Genomic DNA, 21,717 nt, shown 5'->3' with positions numbered 1-21,717 from the left:
TATATATTGCATTTTTTTTTGTATAAAGCGAGAAAAACATATATATTTTGCTATACACTTGTAATTATACAATATACATACATTTTAATTCGATTCAACTGTATGCAAAACAAATTTACAATTGCAGCGAAATAGGCCAGCGAATTATACAATTGTATATGTATAACAAATTATACAATTTTTTTATGTTTACTATGAAACGCAATTATACAAAATTTACTATAATATATAAATATAAATTTTTTATTTGCTATATGTGAAAGTTGCCCTTTTAAAAATATAACAAGTAAAATTATGTTCTTTTGTTAATTAATAAGAAGGAAGGGAATAGTAGAAAAGCAAAGAGTACGTGTCTCAAGTGGTTGCTTGGGGGCAAGATGAAGGTGGTGGTGTTTGTCACATTTTTGTCAGTCAAATTTCTCAACATTTTTTGTCACTCTAGTTTGTGATGACACTATATATAGAAAACAAGTCGAAATAAGAGCTACAACACAACAAATATACCTACACTACACGTATACACAAATTGTACCATACGTTTCCAGTCCATTCCCGATCCCCGACTACATAACATAAATATGCCGTTTATTTCACCGTAAATTTCTGTAGCGGTTTACACTCGTTGGAACTGATGTTCAGTGACAAGGACGATTACTCTGAGAAATGCCGTATGAGACGACGCCACCGTAGAATTCAAATGAGAAGGCAGCACCACCCGAATCTATTGTCATATTTGGGGCAAGGAATTTTTGAAGCTGGGAAGATGGAAGCTTCTTCGTCTTCTCGTGAACCGGAGGCAACAGGACCGGTGGTTGGAGCAATTTCTATTCCGGGGAGGCAGCGTGTAATGGAAGATACAATTTCAATTCGACCTAATCTATGCTCGCCGGAGATCAATCGCTGCAGACCTGTTGATTTTTTTGCTGTTTACGATGGACATGGTGGACGTCATGTAAACCCTACGGTTATGTTTAATTTATCGAACAATTTCTTTTCCTTTTTTATTCCCTAATATCTTAAATTTTTAGGTTGAAATTTTTAAATATAGAAATACAGAGAAGAGATAATGTTCCTATGTCCTGTGTTAACACCTGAACTTATTTTATAAATAGTTTTCTACCCTTTTCGGTCTTTCGGTCTAAGTGACACAAGATAGTGCCACGTAGGCAGAAAAGGGACAGAAAATTATTTGAAAATTACAGAAAAGGGGGCAGAAAATTATTTAAAAGATAAGTTCAGGATAATAGAAACTTAATTTCGAGCGCATAGGTTGAGGGCTACTTCTACATTATCCCTGTAGAGAATAATAGAGTTCGTTTTATTGGTGCTGGGATTGGATCTTTTTCAAATGTTCTACTCTAGTTCTTTATATTAGGAATTGTGTAATCAAATTGAAGATTGTATTTGAAGACGATAGTAGCATAATCAACTTACAGCTGTTTTTCCTATTCAGGTAGCTTCAATGTGTAAAGAGAGAATGCATGAGGTACTAGAAGAAGAGCTGATGCGCATGAAAAACAACCAAGACACGGGACGACAACCATTGGAAGGGCAGAGGATGGAGGAAGCATGGAGAAGAGTATTCAAAAGTTGCTTCTTAAAGATAGATGAGATGGCATCATGCATATGTAGTGAATGTGGTAGTGTAGGCTACGAATGTGGCTGCCCGCTGAGCGTATTGAAACTCACAGGCTCCACTGCAGTGGTGGTAGTTTTGACGGATGAGACTATCATTGTAGCTAATTGTGGTGACTCACGTGCTGTTCTTAGCCGCAGTGGAAGTGCGATCCCTCTTTCTTATGATCACAAAGTATGTCTTCTCAATTCACAGTTATGCACTCACTAGATTCTTTAACCTTAGTAAAGAAATTAGACAATTAAACTTGCTGTGTTCCTTTTAAGTATTATTAAAGATACATTACTTGTCACCAGTTTATACTAGTTGATGGTTGAGCATATTTGGGTTCATGATTTACATTCAATTATTATTAACTTCATAGAGAGCATATGAAAGAATCATTAGTAGCTCACCTACTTGAAGAACATGAGGATTCCTAATGAAAAGCAACATGACTTTCTGTTGCAGCCAGACAAACGAGAAGAACGTGCCAGAATAGAGGCACGTGGAGGTCGAGTTGTGTTTACTGATGGAGCACGAGTTGAAGGAGTGCTTTCCATGTCCAGGGCAATAGGTAACTGCTTTTTCCTTTTGGAGAGCATGTTTAATTACTACGTGCAATGACATAATTGCAGTTGAGTTGCCAGTGGAAATATTACTCGTGGACATGCAGTAAAAGCTTAATGTGTGGTCTTGCTGAATTTCTGTTTCCAATGAAGGAAACTGGCATTAGAACTGTTGTTTCGTTTGTTTTTCCTTTTACGTACATCATCCCTTCCTTAAGAGGGTAGAATATTGCCTTCAGCTGCTCAGCAGCGACTGCTACTGTTGCTTCTTCAAGCAACAATATTTACTCTTCTATAAAGCAGCTGCAACCTTTTGTATCAGGCATCAACAAAAGATTGGAGACAGAGAAGACTGATTATTAGTTACATGATTTGCTAAACCACTATTTATTGTTTGCAGCTACAAGTGCCAAACTCACCCTGGCTTCTTAGTAAATTAGTTGTAGTCGTACAAATTCAGGCAATGTAACCATTGTACATTTGTGAATCTGTATCTCTTCTAAGGATACGCAAAGGAGATCAGTTGGGATTTATAGAAGGTCTATTTCCAATGTGTCAATTTGCAGCAGTAGGGGTAGTTGTCTACTTTGGTGCAAATACTATTGAATCTTCTGTTATATATCATTGCAAACAGGAGACAACAATTTAAAGCCATATATCACATCGGAGCCGGAGATGACCTTTACAAAAAGGGAAGCAGAGGATGAGTGCTTGATTCTCGCAAGTGATGGCTTGTGGGATGTGGTATCAAGTGATATAGCGTGTGCAGTGGGTAGGGAGTGTCTTCGACAAAGAGATCCATCTGGGAACTTTAGCTCCAGGCTTTCTTCCGTAGAAGGTGATAGCAGAGGAGCAATGTTTTCTTCACGAAGGGCATGCTCAGCAGCAGCGCTGCTCACCCGGCTTGCTCTGGGCCGGAATAGCTGTGACAATATCAGTGTTATTGTGGTGGACTTGAAAACAAACCACAGTGCTGTGTAGTTTCTAGAGCTAGAATGTAACATACGAGGCCCTTTTCGAGTTCTTTCACCGAATCAGGATAGTTTCCTCTTTTCTTGTCATTTGCAAGTGAGTGATCTTTTATATAATGAAGTTGACAATTCAGAAACAAACGGTAAAGGTTCTACTTAAAGATGAAACCTGTGTGGCTGACGTCTAGTTGAAAATGAAACTTAGATATCAGTTTGATTTTATTCTTACATAATTGTAAGCGTACTACAATATATCTGGTGAAATTTTACAATTTCAATCAACAATGGTTTATCACTAAGGGATCGTAACCAATATTAATAAGAACATTCATGATTTTTTCTCACCAAAACACCATAACTTCCTCATGCGGCCTCTTAAAGATTTTACCGGCACTAGTTAAGTGTCATTAGCATTAATATTGTTAAAGGCTTTCGGTATATATATAACGAGTGTTAATTGCTGATAAAAAAATATATTTAGCGATAATTAATAGTAAATTGTCTCTAATGATCATTTTTGATATAGTGAGATTATATTCTCTTTGGTTAATATTCAATCTCTGCAAGGCAAGTAACATAAACTGGAACCTTTTAACAATTTTTAAGCTATCGTACAACATTTAGATATATGACGACAATAATAACAAGAATGTTACAAATTCACTTTATTGTGGTTACAAATTCACTTTATTGTGTGGATGTTTATCTTAATCCATCCTAATGTAATGTATCTATTAATTGTATTAATTAAATATGTTTTAATGTATTTGTAAAATGTTGTAAAGGATGGTTGGAATGTCCAATAAAAGGGTAGTCTTTCACCCTTGTGAAGTACACTTGAGGAGAATAACAAAGCTCTCAATCTTTATGCTTGTCATCACCATTTGTCGTACCTTATTGTTTGTGTATTCTTGTATTTTCCTCTCGTTTTACAACACGTCTCTAACAAACTAAGACATACTTAATCGAAATTAATTCCTAAAAGTTAATCAACTTTCTTTCAAAGTCAATTTTCATCATGTCGAATTTCAAAACTTGAATTTGTGGCACTTGACATTTCTGGAAAGAATTATTTGTCATGGATACGTGATGCTTAAATTGACCTTACCGCTGAGGGTCTTGGTGATAGTATAATCGAAAGAAATACGACATCAAGTCAGGATAAAACGAAAGCTATGATTTTCCTTCGTCATCATCGTGATGAAAGCCTGAAGGTTGAATACCTAACAGTGAAGATCCACTTGAATTGTGGATAGATTTGAAAGGGAGGTTTGGCCACCTCAAAGCAACCGTATTGCCAAGGGCTCGTTATAAATGGATGCACTTACAGTTTCAAGATTATAACACCGTAATTGAGTATAACTCAGCTATATTTAGAATAACTTTCAATGGAAATTATGTGGGGAAACAATAAAAGATGAGAACATGTTGAAAAAGACACTAACTACTTTCCCTGCCTCTAATATGATATTACAGCAACAATATCGTGAAAAAAGTTTTCAGAAATACTCTGAACTGATCTCATCTTCTATTAATTTTTTTTTTCCAATTAAATAAACTTCTCCAACCATCGGGAGTGGTTCTTCTGGTGCGTCTGTTCCTGATGTTGCTAAAGGGCCAAATATTTTAAAAGGGCAAATATTCCAGAGCCTAAAGAACAAAAAAAATAGGTCAAATATTTTAAAAGGACAACAAAAGTTAGTTGAAAATCAAAAGGGCAACGCCCGTGTAAATTAGGGTAAGAATACGCAAGACACAACTCCTTATGCGCCTTTACAAGGCGCGAGCTGACAGCATCTTAGGTCTGTTTTCCATTAGTATATATTTAGCTTTCTTCACTAATGGGATTATGGAAAGTAGCTGAACTTCATTACAATTTGAATGCATACATAATATATTTCCAGTTTCACCAAAAAATGTTTCTTTTTCTTATCTCATATCAATATTATGTTCCCATACATGCAATTTTCGTTTTCATAATGAACAATAATGTCATTTTAACTGAGCTGAGTTAACATGATATGATATATAGCATGTATGATCAAATTTCAAATATCAACTTCTTTTAAATAAACATGTTTTTTAAAATACATATAATAAAAACAATTTATTTTGATAATAAATTTGAAAAGCATTGTTAAACAACAATTATTATTTGATTGTATTCTTAAAAAGTGCTTCTAAAGATATACTCAAAAGTGCTTTATGAGAAAAAAAAAAAAGAACTTTTGTGGAGAAATTGCTTGCTTCAACATTTGCTTCTCCTCAAAAATATTTTATTTTCCTAAAAGCTTGGTCAAATATCTTAATTTTCTTTTTAAAAAAATAAATAATTTTGAGCTAGGAAAATCAAGTTTAACCAACCAGACTATACATTAGACTAAATAGATATACATGATAATGAAAATTTTCAGTCGTGATAAACTAAATTAATCAAGATTAAGATTGAATATCAGATCATCCATTGCCATAAAAGGCTACTTGCTAAAATCAACTTAACAAAAAAACAAATTTTAGTCTTTAATTAGCTTCCTCAATAAGAGAAAAACTTTTATGCAAAGCTCAATAAACCATTTCCAAATAAGAAATTCACCACTAACTATCCAAGATGTTCAACTCAAGAAGTTATCTTCAAATCAACAACGATAACGCTTATGTTATCTTGGCTACCCCGTCCCATAGCTAGCCGAGTAAGCAACGCTGCTGCTGCATTGCTTGGGGAAGAAAATACGTCTCCACTCCCAAATGGCTTTTCTTTTTGAAGGCATTCTCTCGCCACCTTACACGCATCATCATTTGATACAGCCTTCCATAAACCATCACTAGCAAGGATTAAAAACTCATCTTCTGCTTCCCTTTTTGTGAATGTAAACTCTGGCTCGGATGTGATATATTCCTTTAGATACTTGGCTCCTGCTTGCAATGCAAATTAAAAGAAGGAACCACCAAAACTAGTATTTAAATTTCTATACAATAACCCAAATAAGAAATTGTGCCTAAGAAATATATAATCTACAAATTTTAGTTACATAACGACATAGGTTTTTCTTCCTGAATCATCACTAGCTAACCCTACTGCAAAGTCACTGATCAACTTAGATGCATAAAAATTACAACTCAAAAGGTATCAAACCAACTTACTCAATTTTATTCTACTTTTAGTACATGTTGCTCGGACTCTTCAAAAATATCAAGGGTGCATGGGATTCCCCCAAAATAACGCATTTTTGAAGAATCCAAGACAGTGCAACATCAAAAATGAAAAATCCGTGCAACTAACTTTTAGTTGTCATCTTATAAGCAGACATTGAATGAAAGGACATACAACACACATTTCCAACATAACGCCCTAAATAATTTAAATCATGATTGCCTCTATTTCATAAGTATTGCTTCAACTGGTAACTACAATAGAGGATTAAAAGTTTCCTGAAAAAGGAAAAAATGAGTTTACCTATTGCACGAGACATAGCCAGTATTCCTAGAACTCGTGCATAACAATCAAAATCAACATGGCCTCCACATGCCTCAATTCTAGCACGTTCTTCTGGTCTGTCTGGCTGTAATGAAAAGTCACATTATTTGTCAAAGCTGAAGCAAGAAAATAATTGGACATTTCCTTGGCTAAATTTGGGACTTTAACAAAGAGAGAATATGAACATAAATCATTTACAAAAACTCACATTATTTAGTTCCGCCAAAATTATAGCTAGTGTGATTTATGAATATTAAATCAAGTTGTTGATGTAACCAAAAAACATGTAATTAGTTATAATGAAGCTCATATGTATGGAGGGATATCCCTAAGCTAGCAGTTTGTTCAAATCAATTAGACAAAATGCAAATGCCTAGTATTAGAATTAGATATGAACATGTATAGTGAGATGTGGACATAATTCACATTTTCTATTAGGTCGATCAAAAGGCAAAACTTCTTGATATGAAATATTTTATTTTTTTTGAAGTGTTTTACTTGACCTAGATCTGAATTGATTAGATATATAGATTCTTAACTAAATTCTTATAAAATACATACCTTGTGATCAATAGATAGAGGTATGGCTCTCCCACCAGTGCAAAGAACGGCGCGTGAATCTCCGCAATTAGCCACAATAATAGTTTTTTCAGTTAGAATTGTGAGTAGAGCAGTGGAGCCTCCTATTCCATAGTAATGTGGTGGACAGCCACAAGGAACACCTATACCACACTTATAGCACGTATCAAACGCCATCTCATCAATTCTCTCGAAGCAGCTCTTCAACACCCGTTTCCACATCTCCTTAACCCTCTCCCGTTCCAATTGTTTTTGGCTCAGACGGGTGTTGTTGTTGTTGTTGCTGCTGCTGCTACCAGTTATGATGGTCTTCGCCATCATCAATTCTTGTAGTAGTATAAGATACATTCTATCTCTACACAATTCAGCAACCTGTATCCATAATTTTTGCATCCACTTTAATAATCTAGGGTAGTACTCCTAAAATGGATCAATTTTGATTTATAAATTGTTGCTTATCAATAAAACTAAAATGATAACGAAAAAATATGAACGGTGAGAGAAAATAATTGGGTTTTTTTTCCTTACATGAGGTCCACAATGTCCATCGTAAACAGCAAAGAAATCAATAGGGCGATGTTGATTGATATAAGGGGAGCAAAGATTTGGCCAAACAGATATCGCATCTTCCATTGAATTTCTTCTTCCAATCAAAGAAATTGCTCCAACCACTGGCACTGCTGCTTCTGGTGCGCCTATGGGTGATGTTGTTGAATCAGAATCAGAATCAGAATCAGACATCCTGAAATTTGGTACACCAAAATTAATAATGAAAAATTGATCAACAAATGAATTTTCATATAAAAATGTTAGAAACCTTCTCGGAGAAGTCGTCAGTTAGGAATTGTAGAAACCTTCTCGGGGAAATCGTCAGAGAAGAATCAGAAGCCTTCTTAGGGAAATTCTCAGTTATGAGTGAGAAGATTTTTCGAGAAAATCATCAATTAAAAAGGTGCAAAATCCTTCTAGGGGAAATCGCCATTGAGATTGCTTCTTATTGATGCCATTGTTACAAAAAGACATGGGCATTTGTTAGGATTGTGAAAAAGTAATAAGTATATTTTTTTGTATTTTTGTAATCTGTATAGAAGGAAGGAACTCGTGAATGATTTCAAACGTATACTACATGTGTATATACGAATATTTTTATAATTTATATCTGTTTTATATGTAATTTGTATTTCTTCTGTTCACATTTACTGCATGCATTTGTTTTGTTTCTAATATAATAATTCCCTAGTTTCTCAATTAGAGACTAGAGAAAAAAAAAAAATATTTACTTGCTTCTTATAGTGTGAAAACAAAGTGTAGCATCCATATTTTGAGTTTCGAAGTCATGAAAATGACAAGCTTAACAGAAACACAATTAATTTTTCAATCAACTTTTTCCATCTAGTCAAAAAGTATTTATTCTACTTATACAAGAAAAATAAAACATTTAAACATTCTTACGAAATTTGAATGAAAAGTACTTATTATATTTATAAAATGACAGAAAGAGTAAAAAAAAAAAAAAACTACTACTATTAAACTGTTTTTTTTGTTCTCAGGAGTTAAATTTGTAGATGAAATCATTAATTTTATTTCTTATATTAAAAAATTAAAAAAGGTACCTTTTTTTTTTTGTCAAAACAACTAATGTAGTGACAGATTTTCACTATATTCGTGAGGTATATTTGAACTTTTTTATTAAGATGCTACTCAAATCGATCAAATCGATCGAGCCACTTTTTATCGTGATTTTCACGGTTCGAGGAAGGAACTAATTGAACAATACTTGAATGTGGAATTCATAATTACCTGTTCTATATGTTAATTGGAACAATACAAACATTTGAAGTTTGTTGGTAGATCCCATAACACAACTGTTAATATGTTATCACCATTGTTATTTATTTTATCAACAAGGAAATATTTTTTTACATGCTAGTTGCTTTCAATACATTTCCATAGCTGTTGTTCTGTCTTTATGATAAAGTTGGACTACTTTCAGCTTGTTTAAGTCACTTACGAAAGCCACTTGACTGTAAGGAGAGGACAACCTCTTGTTCCTGCTCCTCTTTCTTCGCTTCGGGGACGGAGGTCCTACGGTAGGTAACAGCAGGTCCTCAAACTATGTCCGAAATTTCAGAGACACACTTATACTATACTAAGGTTCTATTACCCTTGAACTTATTTTATAAATAATTTTCTTCTCCTTTTCGACCTACGTGGCACTAGCTTGAAAAAAAAATCAACCAATATTAGGCCCACGAGATAGGGAGGCAAACAAACTGGCTGAAAAACTAGAATCCCTCAGCCACTCTACGGAGTCTTTACAAATTTACCTATAGTTAAACCCTCCTTCTTTAAATGTAATCTTTTTCAAGTGGCAATACAAAGTGGTATTTATATATTTCTAAGAAATTGTGTCTATGACATTCTTTTTTTTTTTTTTGGGAGAGGTTAGGCATCATATTCCTCTTGCTTTTATATATATATATATATATATATTTTATGTTTTTCTAATACATATATTTAATATACAAGATAGGGGGTCATTCCTAACCCTCATCTTAAAAGTGTTTTTTTTTTCAAAAAAAGGTTTAGGATTGAATGTCAATGCCTGCCTTTGACATAAATATTCTTGAATCAATTAAAAATGACAGAATATTGACTTTATCGATCATATTATTTATCGGTATCAACTTGATAGAAAAGTCGAAATCGAAGTCATTTAAGCAAATACAAATCATTGTCTTAAGCTTCCTCAATAAGAGAACACTTTAAAGTGAAGTTCAATAAACCATCTTCAAATGTGAAATTCCCTTTGGTTGGTTATGCTAATTAACTATCCAAGATGTGCAATTCACAGAGTTACCTTCTTCTCAAGAAATTAAATTTCAATATAATTTATCTTCAAATCAACCACGATGATAACATTGATGTTATCTTCGCTATCCCGTCCCATAGCTAGTCGGGTAAGTAGTGTTGCTACTGCACTTGGAGAGGAAAATGCAGATGGGTTTTATTGTTGAAGACACTCTCTAGTCACCTGACACGCCATTTCATTTGATACAACGTTCCACAAATCGTCACTGGCAAGAATCAACAGCTCATCTTCCTATTTCATATAATCATTAGCCTCTTTTTATGTCGACATTCATGAAAACTACAAGAAATCACCACTGTCAGCTCGAATCTTAAAAGACACATAAGGAGTTGCGTCTTGCGTATTCTTATCCTAATTTACACGGTGTTAAACCTATTGTTTAAATGTTGCCCTTTTGATTCTCAACTTATTTTTATTGTCCTTTTGAAATATTTGGCCAATTTTTTTTGCCCTTTAAGCTCTGGACTATCTTCTCCAAGCCAGGAAGGTGGATAAATTTAAAATATATTAAGACAGGTTAATGTGGAATGCCTAATTAATGACAATAAAAAAAATACCTTTTGCTCACCTCCAAGCTAGAAGTTATTCTATGACAAGATATCATTTGATTTTGATTAGAGGTTTTGGAATTAGCTAAGTTAACATGATATGATATACAGATTGTATGATCAAGTTACAAATAACAACTTGTTTTTGAATAAAAATGTCTTTTTTTTAAAATACTTATAACGGAAAACAATTTATTTCGCTAAATAATTTGAAAAGCAATATTAAAAACAATTATTATTTGATTGTATGCTTAAAAAGTGCTTCTAAAAGTATTACTCAAAAGTGCATTTTGAAAGAAAGAAAAAACTTTTATGGAGAAATTACTTGCTTCAACATTTGCTTCTCCTCAAAAATATTTTTTACATTCCTAAAAAGCTTGGTCAAATATCTTAATTTCTTTATATAAAAAAAAATAAATAATTTTGATCTTGGAAAATCAAGTTTGACCAACCAAACTATATATTATACTAATTAGAGATACATGCACCAAAAACTAAATCAAGATTAAGATTAAATATCACATCATCCATTACCATAAAAGGCTACTTGCTAAAAGCAACTTAACAGAAAAACAAATAGCAGTCATTTATGCAAAATACATACCATAGTCTTTAATTAGCTTCCTCAATAAGAGAAAAACTTTTATGCAAAGCTTAATTAACCATCTCCAAATAAGCTATTTAACTCAAGAAGTTAACTTCTCCTCAAACTAAACTTCAATTTAGTCTATCTTCAAATCAACAACGATAACACTTATGTTATCTTGGCTACCCCGTCCCATAGCTAGCCGAGTAAGCAACGCTGCTGCTGCATTACTTGGGGAAGAAAATACTTCTCCTCTCCCAAATGGCTTTTCTTTTTGAAGACATTCTCTCGCCACCATACACGCATCATCATTTGATACAACGTTCCATAAACCATCACTAGCAAGGATTAAACACTCATCTTCTGCTTCCCTTTTTGTGAATGTAAACTCTGGCTCGGATATGATATATTTCTTTAGATACTTGTCTCCTGTTTGCAATGCAAATTAAAAGAAGGAATCGTCAATACTAGTATTTAAATTTCTATGCATTAACCAAATAAGAAAATGTGCCTTCAGAAATATATATATATATATAAAAATTAACAAAACAATTGAATCTACAAATTTTAGTTATATAACCACATAGGTTTTTCTTCCTGAATCGGCACTAGCTAACCCTACTGGAAAGACACTGATCAACTTATATGCATAAAAATTAATTACAACTCAAAAGGTATCAAACCAACTTACTCAATTTTGTTCTACTTTTAGTACACGTTGCTCTGACTCTTCAAAAATACCAAGGGTGCATGTCGGATTCGCCAAAAATAGTGTATTTTTGAAGAATCTGAGACGGTACAACATCAAAAATGAAAAATCCGTGCAACTAAGCTTTTAGTTGTCATCTTTGAATGAAAGGACATACAACACACATTTCCAACATAAGCCCTAAATAATTTAAATTAAATCATGATTTTCTCTATTTCATAACCTAAGATGAATGATGGATATAAGTATTGCTTCAATTGGTAACTACAATAGAGGATTAAAAGTTTCCTGAAAAAGGAAAAAATGAGTTTACCTATTGCACGAGATATAGCTAGTATTCCTAGAACTCTTGCACAATCATCATAAACAACATGGCCTCCACATGCCTCAATTCTAGCACGTTCCTCTGCTCTGTCTGGCTGTAATGAAAAGTCACATTATTTGTCAAAGCTGAAGCAAGAAAATTTAGTTACTTGGCTATGAAATATTTTAGTCTTTTAAGTGTTTTACTTGACCTAGATCTAAATGATACCACTTACAAATTGCATAAAAGAAAAAAATATAGTTAGATCCTTATAAAAAAAAATTGTATAAAAATTATAAAATGCATACCGTGTGATCAATAGATAGAGGAATGGATCTCCCACCACGGCAAAGAACGGCGCGTGAATCTCCACAATTAGCCACAATAATAGTTTTTTCGGTTAGAATTGTGAGTAGAGCAGTGGAGCCTCCTAGTCCATAGTGTTGTGGTGGACAGCCACAAGGAACACCTATACCACACTCATAGCACGTATCAAACGCCATCTCATCAATTCTCTCGAAGCAGCTCTTCAACACCCTTTTCCACGTCTCCTTAATACTCTCCCGTTCCAATTGTCTTTGGAACAGACGGGCAAAGATGTTGTTGTTGTTGCTGCTGCTGCTACCAGTTATGATGGTGTTTGTCATCAACAATTCTTCTAGTAGCATAAGATACATTCTGTCTCTACACAACCCAGCAACCTGCATTTTGTAACCACTATAAATAGTAGTCCTAATTTAATTTATTTTATATCCACTTTAATCGAAGTTAGTGCTCCTAAAAATGGATCAATTTAGATTGATAAATTGTTGCTTATCAATGGAAGCTAGTAAATTGGTAATGAAAAAAATATGAACGGTGAGAGAAAATAATAGATTTTTTTTTTTAATTACCTGAGGTCCACCATGTCCATCGTAAACAGCAAAGAAATCAATAGGGCGATGTTGATTGATATAAGGGGAGCAAAGATTTGGCCAAACAGATATCGCATCTTCCATTGAACTTCTTCTTCCAATTAAAGAAATTGCTCCAAACAGTGGCACTGCTTCTTCTGGTGCGCCTGTGCCTGATGTTGCTGAATCTGAATCAGAATCTGAATCTGAATCATAATCAGAATCAGACATCCTGAAAGTTGGTACACCAAAATTAATAACGAAAATTTGATCAACAAATGAATTTTCATATAAAAATGTCAGAAACCTTCTCGGGGAAGTCATCAGTTAGGAATTGTAGAAACCTTCTCGGGGAAATCGTCAGAGAAAAATCAGAAGCCTTCTTAGGGAAATTCTCAGTTATGAGTGAGAAGAGTTTTCGAGAAAATCATCAATAGAAAAGGTGCAAAAGCCTTCTACGGGAAATGAACGCCATTGAGATTGCTTCTTATTGATGCCATTGTTACAAAAAGACATGGGCATTTGTAGGATTGTGAAAATGTAATGAGTATATTTTTTTGTATTTTTGTAATCTGTATAGAAGGAAGAAACTCGTGAATGATTTCAAATGTATAATACATGTGTATATACGTACATTTTTGCAATATACATCTATTTTGTATGTAGTTTGTATTTCTTCTATTCACATTTGTTTGTAATATAATAAATCCCTAGTTTCTCAATTAGAGAATAGAGTAAAAAAAATGATGAAGTTTTAGTTGCTTGTTATAGTGTGAAAACAAAGTGTAGCATCCATTTTTGAGTTTCTAAGTCATGAAAGTAACAAGCTTAACATAAATACAATTAAGTTTTCAATCAACTTTTTCTATCTAGTCAAAAAGTATTTATAAATAGTTATACAGAAAAATAAAAAATTTAAACATTCTTACAAAATGTGAATTAAAATTACTTATTATACTTATAAAATGACAGAAAAAGTAAAAGAAAAAAAAACTACTATTAAACATTTTTTTTCTTGTTCTCAGGAATTAAATTTGTAGATGAAATCATTAAATTTTATTTCATATATTAAATAATTTAAAAAAATACTCTTTTTTGTCAAAAGAACCAATATAGTGACAGATTTTTCATTACAATTGTATTGCACAAAATTAATATTTTCATGATGAGTTGCTATTCTCAATCGTTTTTCTCTGTATTAAAATGGACAAAAATTTTATACAACTATATAAAAAAGAATTAATCTGTCAAATTTGGACAAAGCAAAACTTGCTTTTAAATGGATGTTTAACTTTTATATTGAGAAGTCATTTTTAATCAAGTGTTTTGCTATCGATATAAGTTGCTCATTTGCTTACCACATAAAAGAGAAGCGCTTTTTCTTTCTTATCTGCAGCAATTTCGAATATAATAATATTGAATCTTTCATATAATATTTGAAAATAAAATAATAATATATTAAAGCGCCACTGATAATAATATATGATACTTGAAACTTTGTCATGTCTTCGAGGTTATAATATTGATAAAGAGTCCTATCCTTTTCCTTGAGTTATGAAATAATTCGATAGACTTTATCAATTACATTATGCATCACTTAGAAGTAATTTAAGACTTTATCAATCACATTATTCATCACGTAGAAGTAGGGTTGTACAAGTCAAATCGAATTGACGAATCAAATCAAATCGAAAAAAATTGACTTGTGATTTGGTTGGTTGAAAAAAAAATCGACCACTCTTAATTTGGTTTGATATTAGAAGATAAAAAGTCAAATCGAACTCAAATCAAGTCAATATATATATATATATATATATATATATATATATATATATATAATTAGTTTATAGTTTTCAATTTTATATATTTTATTTCAAATTTGGGCTGTCAAATTTTGTAAATATTTTATTTTGTATTAAGATCCGAAGTTACAATTATATTGTTATAGTTTTTCAAATTTGAAGTTAACAATTTGCTTTGTAAATATTTATGTATCCTGCCTCTAGCCTTTAATCTTATTACTTTAACAAAATGAACGTTGCTATTTCAAAATAAATATTTTGTATTCATATGAATTTTACAGTCTTTTTTAAAAATTTCTATCCACTCAACATTTTTTGAGTTTGGTTTATCACATAGGTAAGTGAAAGAATATTTGATCGCTTTTCAAATACCGTATAATTATAAAAAAAAATGAATTGACTAAAATTAAAACCGAAAAAATCCAACTTTATATTGTTTGATTTGATTTTTAGGTTTAATAAATCGACATAATTAATTTAATTTTTTTTATTAAAAAATTAAATCGAATCAATCTATATACACCCCTACTTAGAAGAAAACTTGATATACGCAACTTAATAGAAAAGTCAAATTGAGTTCATACAAGTAAATACAAATCGTCTTCCTCAATAAGAGAAAACTTTAAAATGAATTAACTATGCAAGATATATAATTCAAAAAGTTACCTTCTCCTCATGAAACTAAGCTTCAATATAAGTTTATTTTCAAATCTAACACAATAACATTGAAATATGATATGAGACGTGTAGACTGAACAAATGTTTAATTAAAATATTTAAATAAAAATTAATATCAATTTTACGAACCTCCAACAGAATAAGCCTAATAATAAATACACCACGAATCGTAACTGAAGTCTAATCTAACTGACGCATAAGAAAACAAGCTTTGGAAGAGGGAATCTATTAACACGTTTCTGTCATCAGGGGCTTTCTCTGCTCCTTATCCTCCTCGAAGCGGCTGCTCTCCTTCTTTTTTTTTTTAAATATTTATATTAAAATTTAATTAAATTTAAATAAAAAATTTATAACGTCATAAAATTACACATTATATTTTTAATATATTTGATTTCTCGTTCTCAAACTTGAACAAATATGTTTTATATATATATTATTTGATTTTGATTTTTGGGTTGTGGATTTAACTTTGGCTTTTATTTTAGAAAATTTAATCCAATTTTATCTTAATTGAGTGTATAAGATGTAAGAATTACTATAACATAATTTACTAGTAGTTTTGTACGATCTCACTTCGTATAACATATGTAAGAACTACTTAGTCTGTTTGAAAAAAAAAAGACTTATTCTTTTAGCCTATTTCAAAAATTATGATTCTTTTCTTTTTTTTATATATATAATATTTTTAATTTTATTTTTCACATGTTATATTTAAAGGCATAAATTTAAAAGATATTTTGAATTAAAATCGCAAACGGTAAATTACTTTTTAAAAAATTTATATCAAATTAAACCAGATCATTCTTTTTTAAAAGAAAAAACTATTAAATTATTTATTTACTTTTAATTGTCATGTTGCGTTCTTCAAAAATCAATTTAACTAATTTTCAAAGTTAAATTAAATTATATTAGTGTAATATTCTAAAAAGATTAGATACTTAAACCTATACAAATATGTTATAAATTATAATTTTTTATATATCAAATAAATAATGCATCCTAAAATGTACTCCTTCCGTTCAGATTTGTATGTCATGTTGCACTTATCGAAAGTTTAAAGGTAAATTGGATCACATTAATTCGATATTTAAATTAAAAACTATATGAAAAATACTATAAATTACAATTTTTTGCATATTAATATGATGAAAAGATACATATTAAAAATGTTAATCAAAATTTTTATAATTTAACTCTAAAAATAGAAATCACGACAAATAATACCGAACATCCAGGAGGGAGTAGCATAAACGGACGAATAAAGTGATAAAGTTTGAGGGAATCTTCGAAAAATGTATGTAAATGCGGAAAAGCTGGCAAAATATGTCTTCTCCAATCCAAACACTACTTTGCCCCTCAAAGCGGTGCCGCTATTGCTACGTGGACAATATATTATGCCAAGTTCCTTCTCTTTCAGTTAGCATGAAAATCCGGGTTTTCTTCGTCCGGTCGTACTGCCCATTTCCTTACACGTGTCATGAGATTTTCTAACCGTTACACGTTTTAATTGCTCGAATAGTAAACACTTTTTACTTTATACATGAATAACTTTTTCCATGTACACACTTGATACTCAGTTTACATTTTGTTGACAGATGTTCTACTATTTGGAGTGGTAATTCTGTACACTCCTCCTATAAAAACATAATGCCAGTGTTTCATGTTTTTTTATCACTAGAGAAAATGGATGAAGTAAGGATGCATCGGCAATACAGAATTGAATTGAGAAGGAGAGAGCAAGCTCGGGAAGCACTGTTGAGGGGAGGAGTACTGCCGCCGCCAGCAGTTGGATCAAGTTGTGTAAAAGGAGAAAGGCCTTCAATGGAAGACGAGATTTCAATTCACCCTAATTTTTGCTCTCCGCCCATCAATGGCGGTCGACCCATTCATTTCTATGCCGTCTTTGATGGTCATGGTGGTCCCCAGGTATATACTAAACCAATTTTTTTTTTCAAAGTTTGATAATTTTAGCAATAGTTGCAATTAAGACATAAATTTATGGTTTATGCAGGTGTCTGCGCTGTGCAGGGAAAAAATGCACTTGATTATAGAAGAAGAACTGATGCGCCCAGAGAACAATACAAACATGACGAGTAGTAGCTCCAGTTCATATAGGAGAGAAGAACGAGATATGGAGGCGACATGGATAAGAATTCTGCAAAGAAGTTTCCAGCGTATGGATAAAATGATATGCTTCAACTGTGACTGTCCTACTTTAACCTACAGCTGTTTGTGCCCACCAAATCACGACTTGCGTCAGATTGGCTCCACCGCAATCATAGCAATTGTAACAGATCATGCCATTGTCATTGCTAACTGTGGTGATTCCCGCGCTGTTATGAGCAGCGCTGGAAATACTATCCCTCTCTCCTTCGATCACAAGGTAAAAAAAAAATAAAAAAAATTGAACCCTATGTGCAAAAAACCTGGTTTTACAGAAATACCTAATTTTTTGAAACGATTAAAACTAATTTATCGTGAAAAAAACACACTAAAGTTTTTGTATTAATTCAAGATTCGAATTTAGTCAATCATGAATCTTGATTCTACAAAACTAAGAATTTATTAATATTTCTCTATAAATAACAAAGAAGCTTTCCTTAAAGCAAGGTAAGAAAGATTTAATATTCAACACGAGTGAGTTGTGCGGTGATGGAACTGTTCCGCTTTTAACTAAAGGTTTTAAGTTTGAATATTGTGTGGTGATAAAAACTGTTCTACTTTTAACTAAAGGTTTTAAGTTCAAATTTTGGGTATGGAAAAAAATTTATAGGAAGTACTACTTCCAATTATAGTTTTTAAAAAGCACGATTCGAATTTAATCAATCTCCAATGTGAACTGTTCCACTTTTAACTAAAGGTCTTTAGTTTGAATATTATGCGGTGATGAAACTGTTCTACTTTTAACTAAAGGTTTTAAGTTCGAATTTTGGGTATGGAAAAAAATTTATTGGAAGTACTACTTCCAATTATAGTTTTTACAAAGCACGATTTGAATTTAATCAACCTCCAATATGAACTGAGCGGAAAAAAAAAATAATTTTTCCTAATTATAAAAGGTACTGTCTAATTATTTGGTTGCAGCCAAGTAGGAGGGATGAACTGGCGAGAATAAGGGCTGCGGGAGGAGAACTAGTTTATTCTAATGGATTACGGGTTCAAGGTGTTCTAACCATGTCCCGGGCAATAGGTAATATTTCTCTCTTCATTTCAAACACTTTTTTTTATTAGCCATTCACCTAAACTAGTTTAAGATGAAATTTAAATTTTTTTATAAATATTTCATTGAAAAAAAAACTCTTCCAATTAAATTTAAGGTTAGATTTTATCAATTTAACAAATTGATAAATTATAGTAAGTTAACAATAAGAAAATAATGCATATTTCAAAATATTTTTTAATTTCTATACAGATACTAATATACAATTTATTTTTAGTGAAAAAAAAATTGAGACCCTCAAAATTGGGCCTTTTTTTTATTAGTCATTCACCTAAACAGGGAGGAATCAACGTAAACAGAGGTTTAATATGAAATTTTAATTAAAAGCCTAAATATTTAAGTAAATTTTTTTATAAATATTTCATTGAAAAAGAAAATTTCAATTAAATTTAAGGTAAGATTTTATCAATTTAACAAATTGATAAATTATAATAAGTAAACAAGAAAAAGATAATGCATATTTCAAAATATTTTTTAATTATATTTCTATACAGATACTAACATACAATTTATTTTTAGTACAAAAATTGAGACCCTCAAAATTGTGAGCCTAAAGCATATGCCTTATATTTATTGCATCACCTAGCTAGGTTATACTCACCCATAGTGATAGGGTTTTGCATGACCCAAGTTAAAACACAATTATGGTATTTAGATTTCTCAAATGTTAAATTAATAAATGAATCATTCATATAATACAATTCATGTCTATATATATATAATACCTGTGTTTAAAAACAGGAGACAGTTTCTTGAAGCCATATATCATATCAGACCCTGAGTTTACCTTCGTAAACAGGAAGGTAAATGATGAGTGTTTAATACTTGCTAGCGATGGGTTATGGGACGTCGTATCCAATGAAACAGCATCTCAAATAGCTACAGTGTGTGTCCAAGGAGAAGCAATATTCTTTTCGCCAAGTGAATCAGCAGCATCATTGCTTACTCGGATTGCTACTGGGAGGAATAGCACTGATAATGTAAGTGTTATTGTAGTTGATTTTACAAGAAATTAAGGAGGAGAAATTTGGATCATATATTAAGAAACAGTGTATCTAGTTTATTATGGTTATGTAAAACTGCTACTTGTTTTTTTTCACCATGCAAAAACGCTGCAGGCGTAGCAATATTCTAAAAAAAATTGGACAAAATCGCTATACATAGCGATTTTACCCTTTTGGTTAGAAAATATTTTGATGTATCCTTTTGAAATTTTTGTCAATTTTTTTTTGCCCTTTTAGGCTCTGGACTCTGCTATATGTTTGTTGGATTTTTCTCATGTTTGAAGTTTGGAAATTTTAAATATATGGAATCTTCGAATTAATGTATATTCACCGTAGTGATATGAATTTGGTATATATATATAAGCTCTCAAAAATATACATGGAGGATTGATAAAATCTTACTTTTTGGGGAATAATATTTACTCCCTCTATATAGGTTTGAATAAATAACACTATATATGTTGTGGAGGAGTTGAGCTACTATATGCCTTAACAAGTTCCCAACTTAAAACTTAAGAGCATATATAACATATGATCATGTATGAAGAAAGAAATGCTATCAAAACTAATGATAGAGCACAATGAAGTTAAAACACAATTATTGCATCTACAACTACAAATTATCACAAGCTTCTTATGGAATAAACGAAATAGTTCTAAAACAAGAAGATATAGAGATCAAATGAATTTTAGACAATATAACTTATTAGTGAAAAATTACAACATAATAAAAGTAGAAAGATTAAAATCGAAATTAAAATGAAGATAAAATTTCTTCAGGCGCTGAGACATGAATATATCTGTCTTTTTAAGTAGATTCAAGTCCACTGCAGTAAATGTTTCTCAACGATTCAGCAATAGTCCTTCCTGGCTTGTCCCCTCCAAAATATAACAGTCTAATTACAAAGTGTAACTCAACGAACTCTTGACAAGAATTGAGTCCAAAGCTGCCAAAAAAAATTCATTCAACTAATAAGAACTCTCTTTTGATCAATGTTTATGCACTCTATAAATTTTTTGTGTATATCAAAAAAAATGAAGACCATCACTACTTGTAGTTGAGAAAATCTTCCTATTAGTTAATATCATAAAGATAATAGTATAGTAAATAGTAAAGATAAATGACCTACATCTTACATCCGTTAAACTAATAAAGAATGAAATAAAGGAACACAAATCCACCAATGGCTTGTGAGCTGCTGCACTAAGGAATTTGTAACATATGCACTAACTTCAATTGGAGTAATGCAGAACAGTAATCAACAGCACCAAATAACTGTCAGTACATCCAACATTATGTAACATATATGAGAAAAGTGCAACAATGGCCATAAACTAATATGTATTGTAAGAGTTTTAAGGCATTTGAAATGTCCACTAACTCGTGATTATCTTACTATTTGAAAATAGTCTTTTTTGACTAACTTAGAAAAAAATTACTTAAAAAATAATAAGGATAAAAATTGTTTGAAAAAGAAATTGACTTGAACACTTGAAAGTGATTTGAAGTGCACTTTAGCTAAAATCTAACCAAGTAAAGAAAGCAATTGAATCATATATATTTTTTAAAAAGAAGAGAAAACTTTCAATTAATTAATTAAAGAGTTAGGGTTTGTCTGGTAGAGAATATTAGGAGAAATAATTCAAGTATTATGTGTGGTATTATTTAATACTATGTTTGGTTTAGAAATTTTAGATCTATATATAATCAATCTAGGGATTAGTTATGCACCCTACATGGTATTAGAGGATGTATAACTAATACCTTCCATTTTGTGGTACTAGCTCTAATACCATGGGATTAATCTAGGTAAAGACAAAAATATCCCCTCAAATTTTTTTAATCATTTTATTTATTTTTTTATTTTTTATTTTATATTTATACTATTAAA

General features: G+C 31.5%; 4 protein-coding genes across 6 annotated transcripts; 2 read left to right on the top strand and 2 right to left on the bottom strand.

The window, feature by feature from the left end:
- The first annotated feature begins 316 nt into the window (after positions 1-316).
- Positions 317-3,296, top strand: LOC101268450 (probable protein phosphatase 2C 75). 3 transcript variants are annotated; one of them, XM_004234100.5, is made up of 4 exons: positions 317-952; positions 1,454-1,810; positions 2,087-2,192; positions 2,819-3,296. In XM_004234100.5, exons 1-4 carry the CDS (start codon positions 632-634, stop codon positions 3,163-3,165), a joined length of 1,131 nt encoding a protein of 376 aa, XP_004234148.1. In that variant the 5' UTR covers positions 317-631; the 3' UTR covers positions 3,166-3,296. The 3 variants fall into 3 exon arrangements, with proteins under 3 accessions (XP_004234148.1, XP_069152234.1, XP_010317462.1); XM_069296133.1 differs by having other exon boundaries at positions 361-952; positions 2,585-3,296; XM_010319160.4 differs by having other exon boundaries at positions 491-964.
- A 2,284-nt stretch (positions 3,297-5,580) lies between these two features.
- On the bottom strand, positions 5,581-8,316 carry LOC101254275 (probable protein phosphatase 2C 75). The gene is made up of 5 exons (XM_026030364.2): positions 8,027-8,316; positions 7,738-7,951; positions 7,192-7,581; positions 6,610-6,715; positions 5,581-6,068 (listed from the first exon to the last, which is right to left on the bottom strand). Exons 2-5 carry the CDS (start codon positions 7,948-7,950, stop codon positions 5,773-5,775), a joined length of 1,005 nt encoding a protein of 334 aa, XP_025886149.2. The 5' UTR covers position 7,951; positions 8,027-8,316; the 3' UTR covers positions 5,581-5,772.
- A 2,839-nt stretch (positions 8,317-11,155) lies between these two features.
- Positions 11,156-13,605, bottom strand: LOC101253974 (probable protein phosphatase 2C 75). Its single transcript, XM_010319158.4, has 5 exons — positions 13,429-13,605; positions 13,122-13,353; positions 12,537-12,929; positions 12,238-12,343; positions 11,156-11,644 (listed from the first exon to the last, which is right to left on the bottom strand). The coding sequence occupies exons 1-5, from the start codon at positions 13,443-13,445 to the stop codon at positions 11,352-11,354; spliced, it is 1,041 nt and encodes a 346-aa protein (XP_010317460.2). The 5' UTR covers positions 13,446-13,605; the 3' UTR covers positions 11,156-11,351.
- Positions 13,606-17,106: 3,501 nt separating this feature from the next.
- LOC101253664 (probable protein phosphatase 2C 75) lies at positions 17,107-20,151 on the top strand. Its single transcript, XM_010319156.4, has 4 exons — positions 17,107-17,527; positions 17,613-17,984; positions 18,686-18,791; positions 19,563-20,151. The coding sequence occupies exons 1-4, from the start codon at positions 17,249-17,251 to the stop codon at positions 19,835-19,837; spliced, it is 1,032 nt and encodes a 343-aa protein (XP_010317458.3). The 5' UTR covers positions 17,107-17,248; the 3' UTR covers positions 19,838-20,151.
- Positions 20,152-21,717: the final 1,566 nt, after the last annotated feature.

The sequence above is a fragment of the Solanum lycopersicum genome, chromosome 3 (assembly GCF_036512215.1).
Source record: "Solanum lycopersicum chromosome 3, SLM_r2.1".
NCBI lineage: Eukaryota > Viridiplantae > Streptophyta > Magnoliopsida > Solanales > Solanaceae > Solanum > Solanum lycopersicum.
This window is presented reverse-complemented; position numbering and strand designations above follow the sequence as displayed.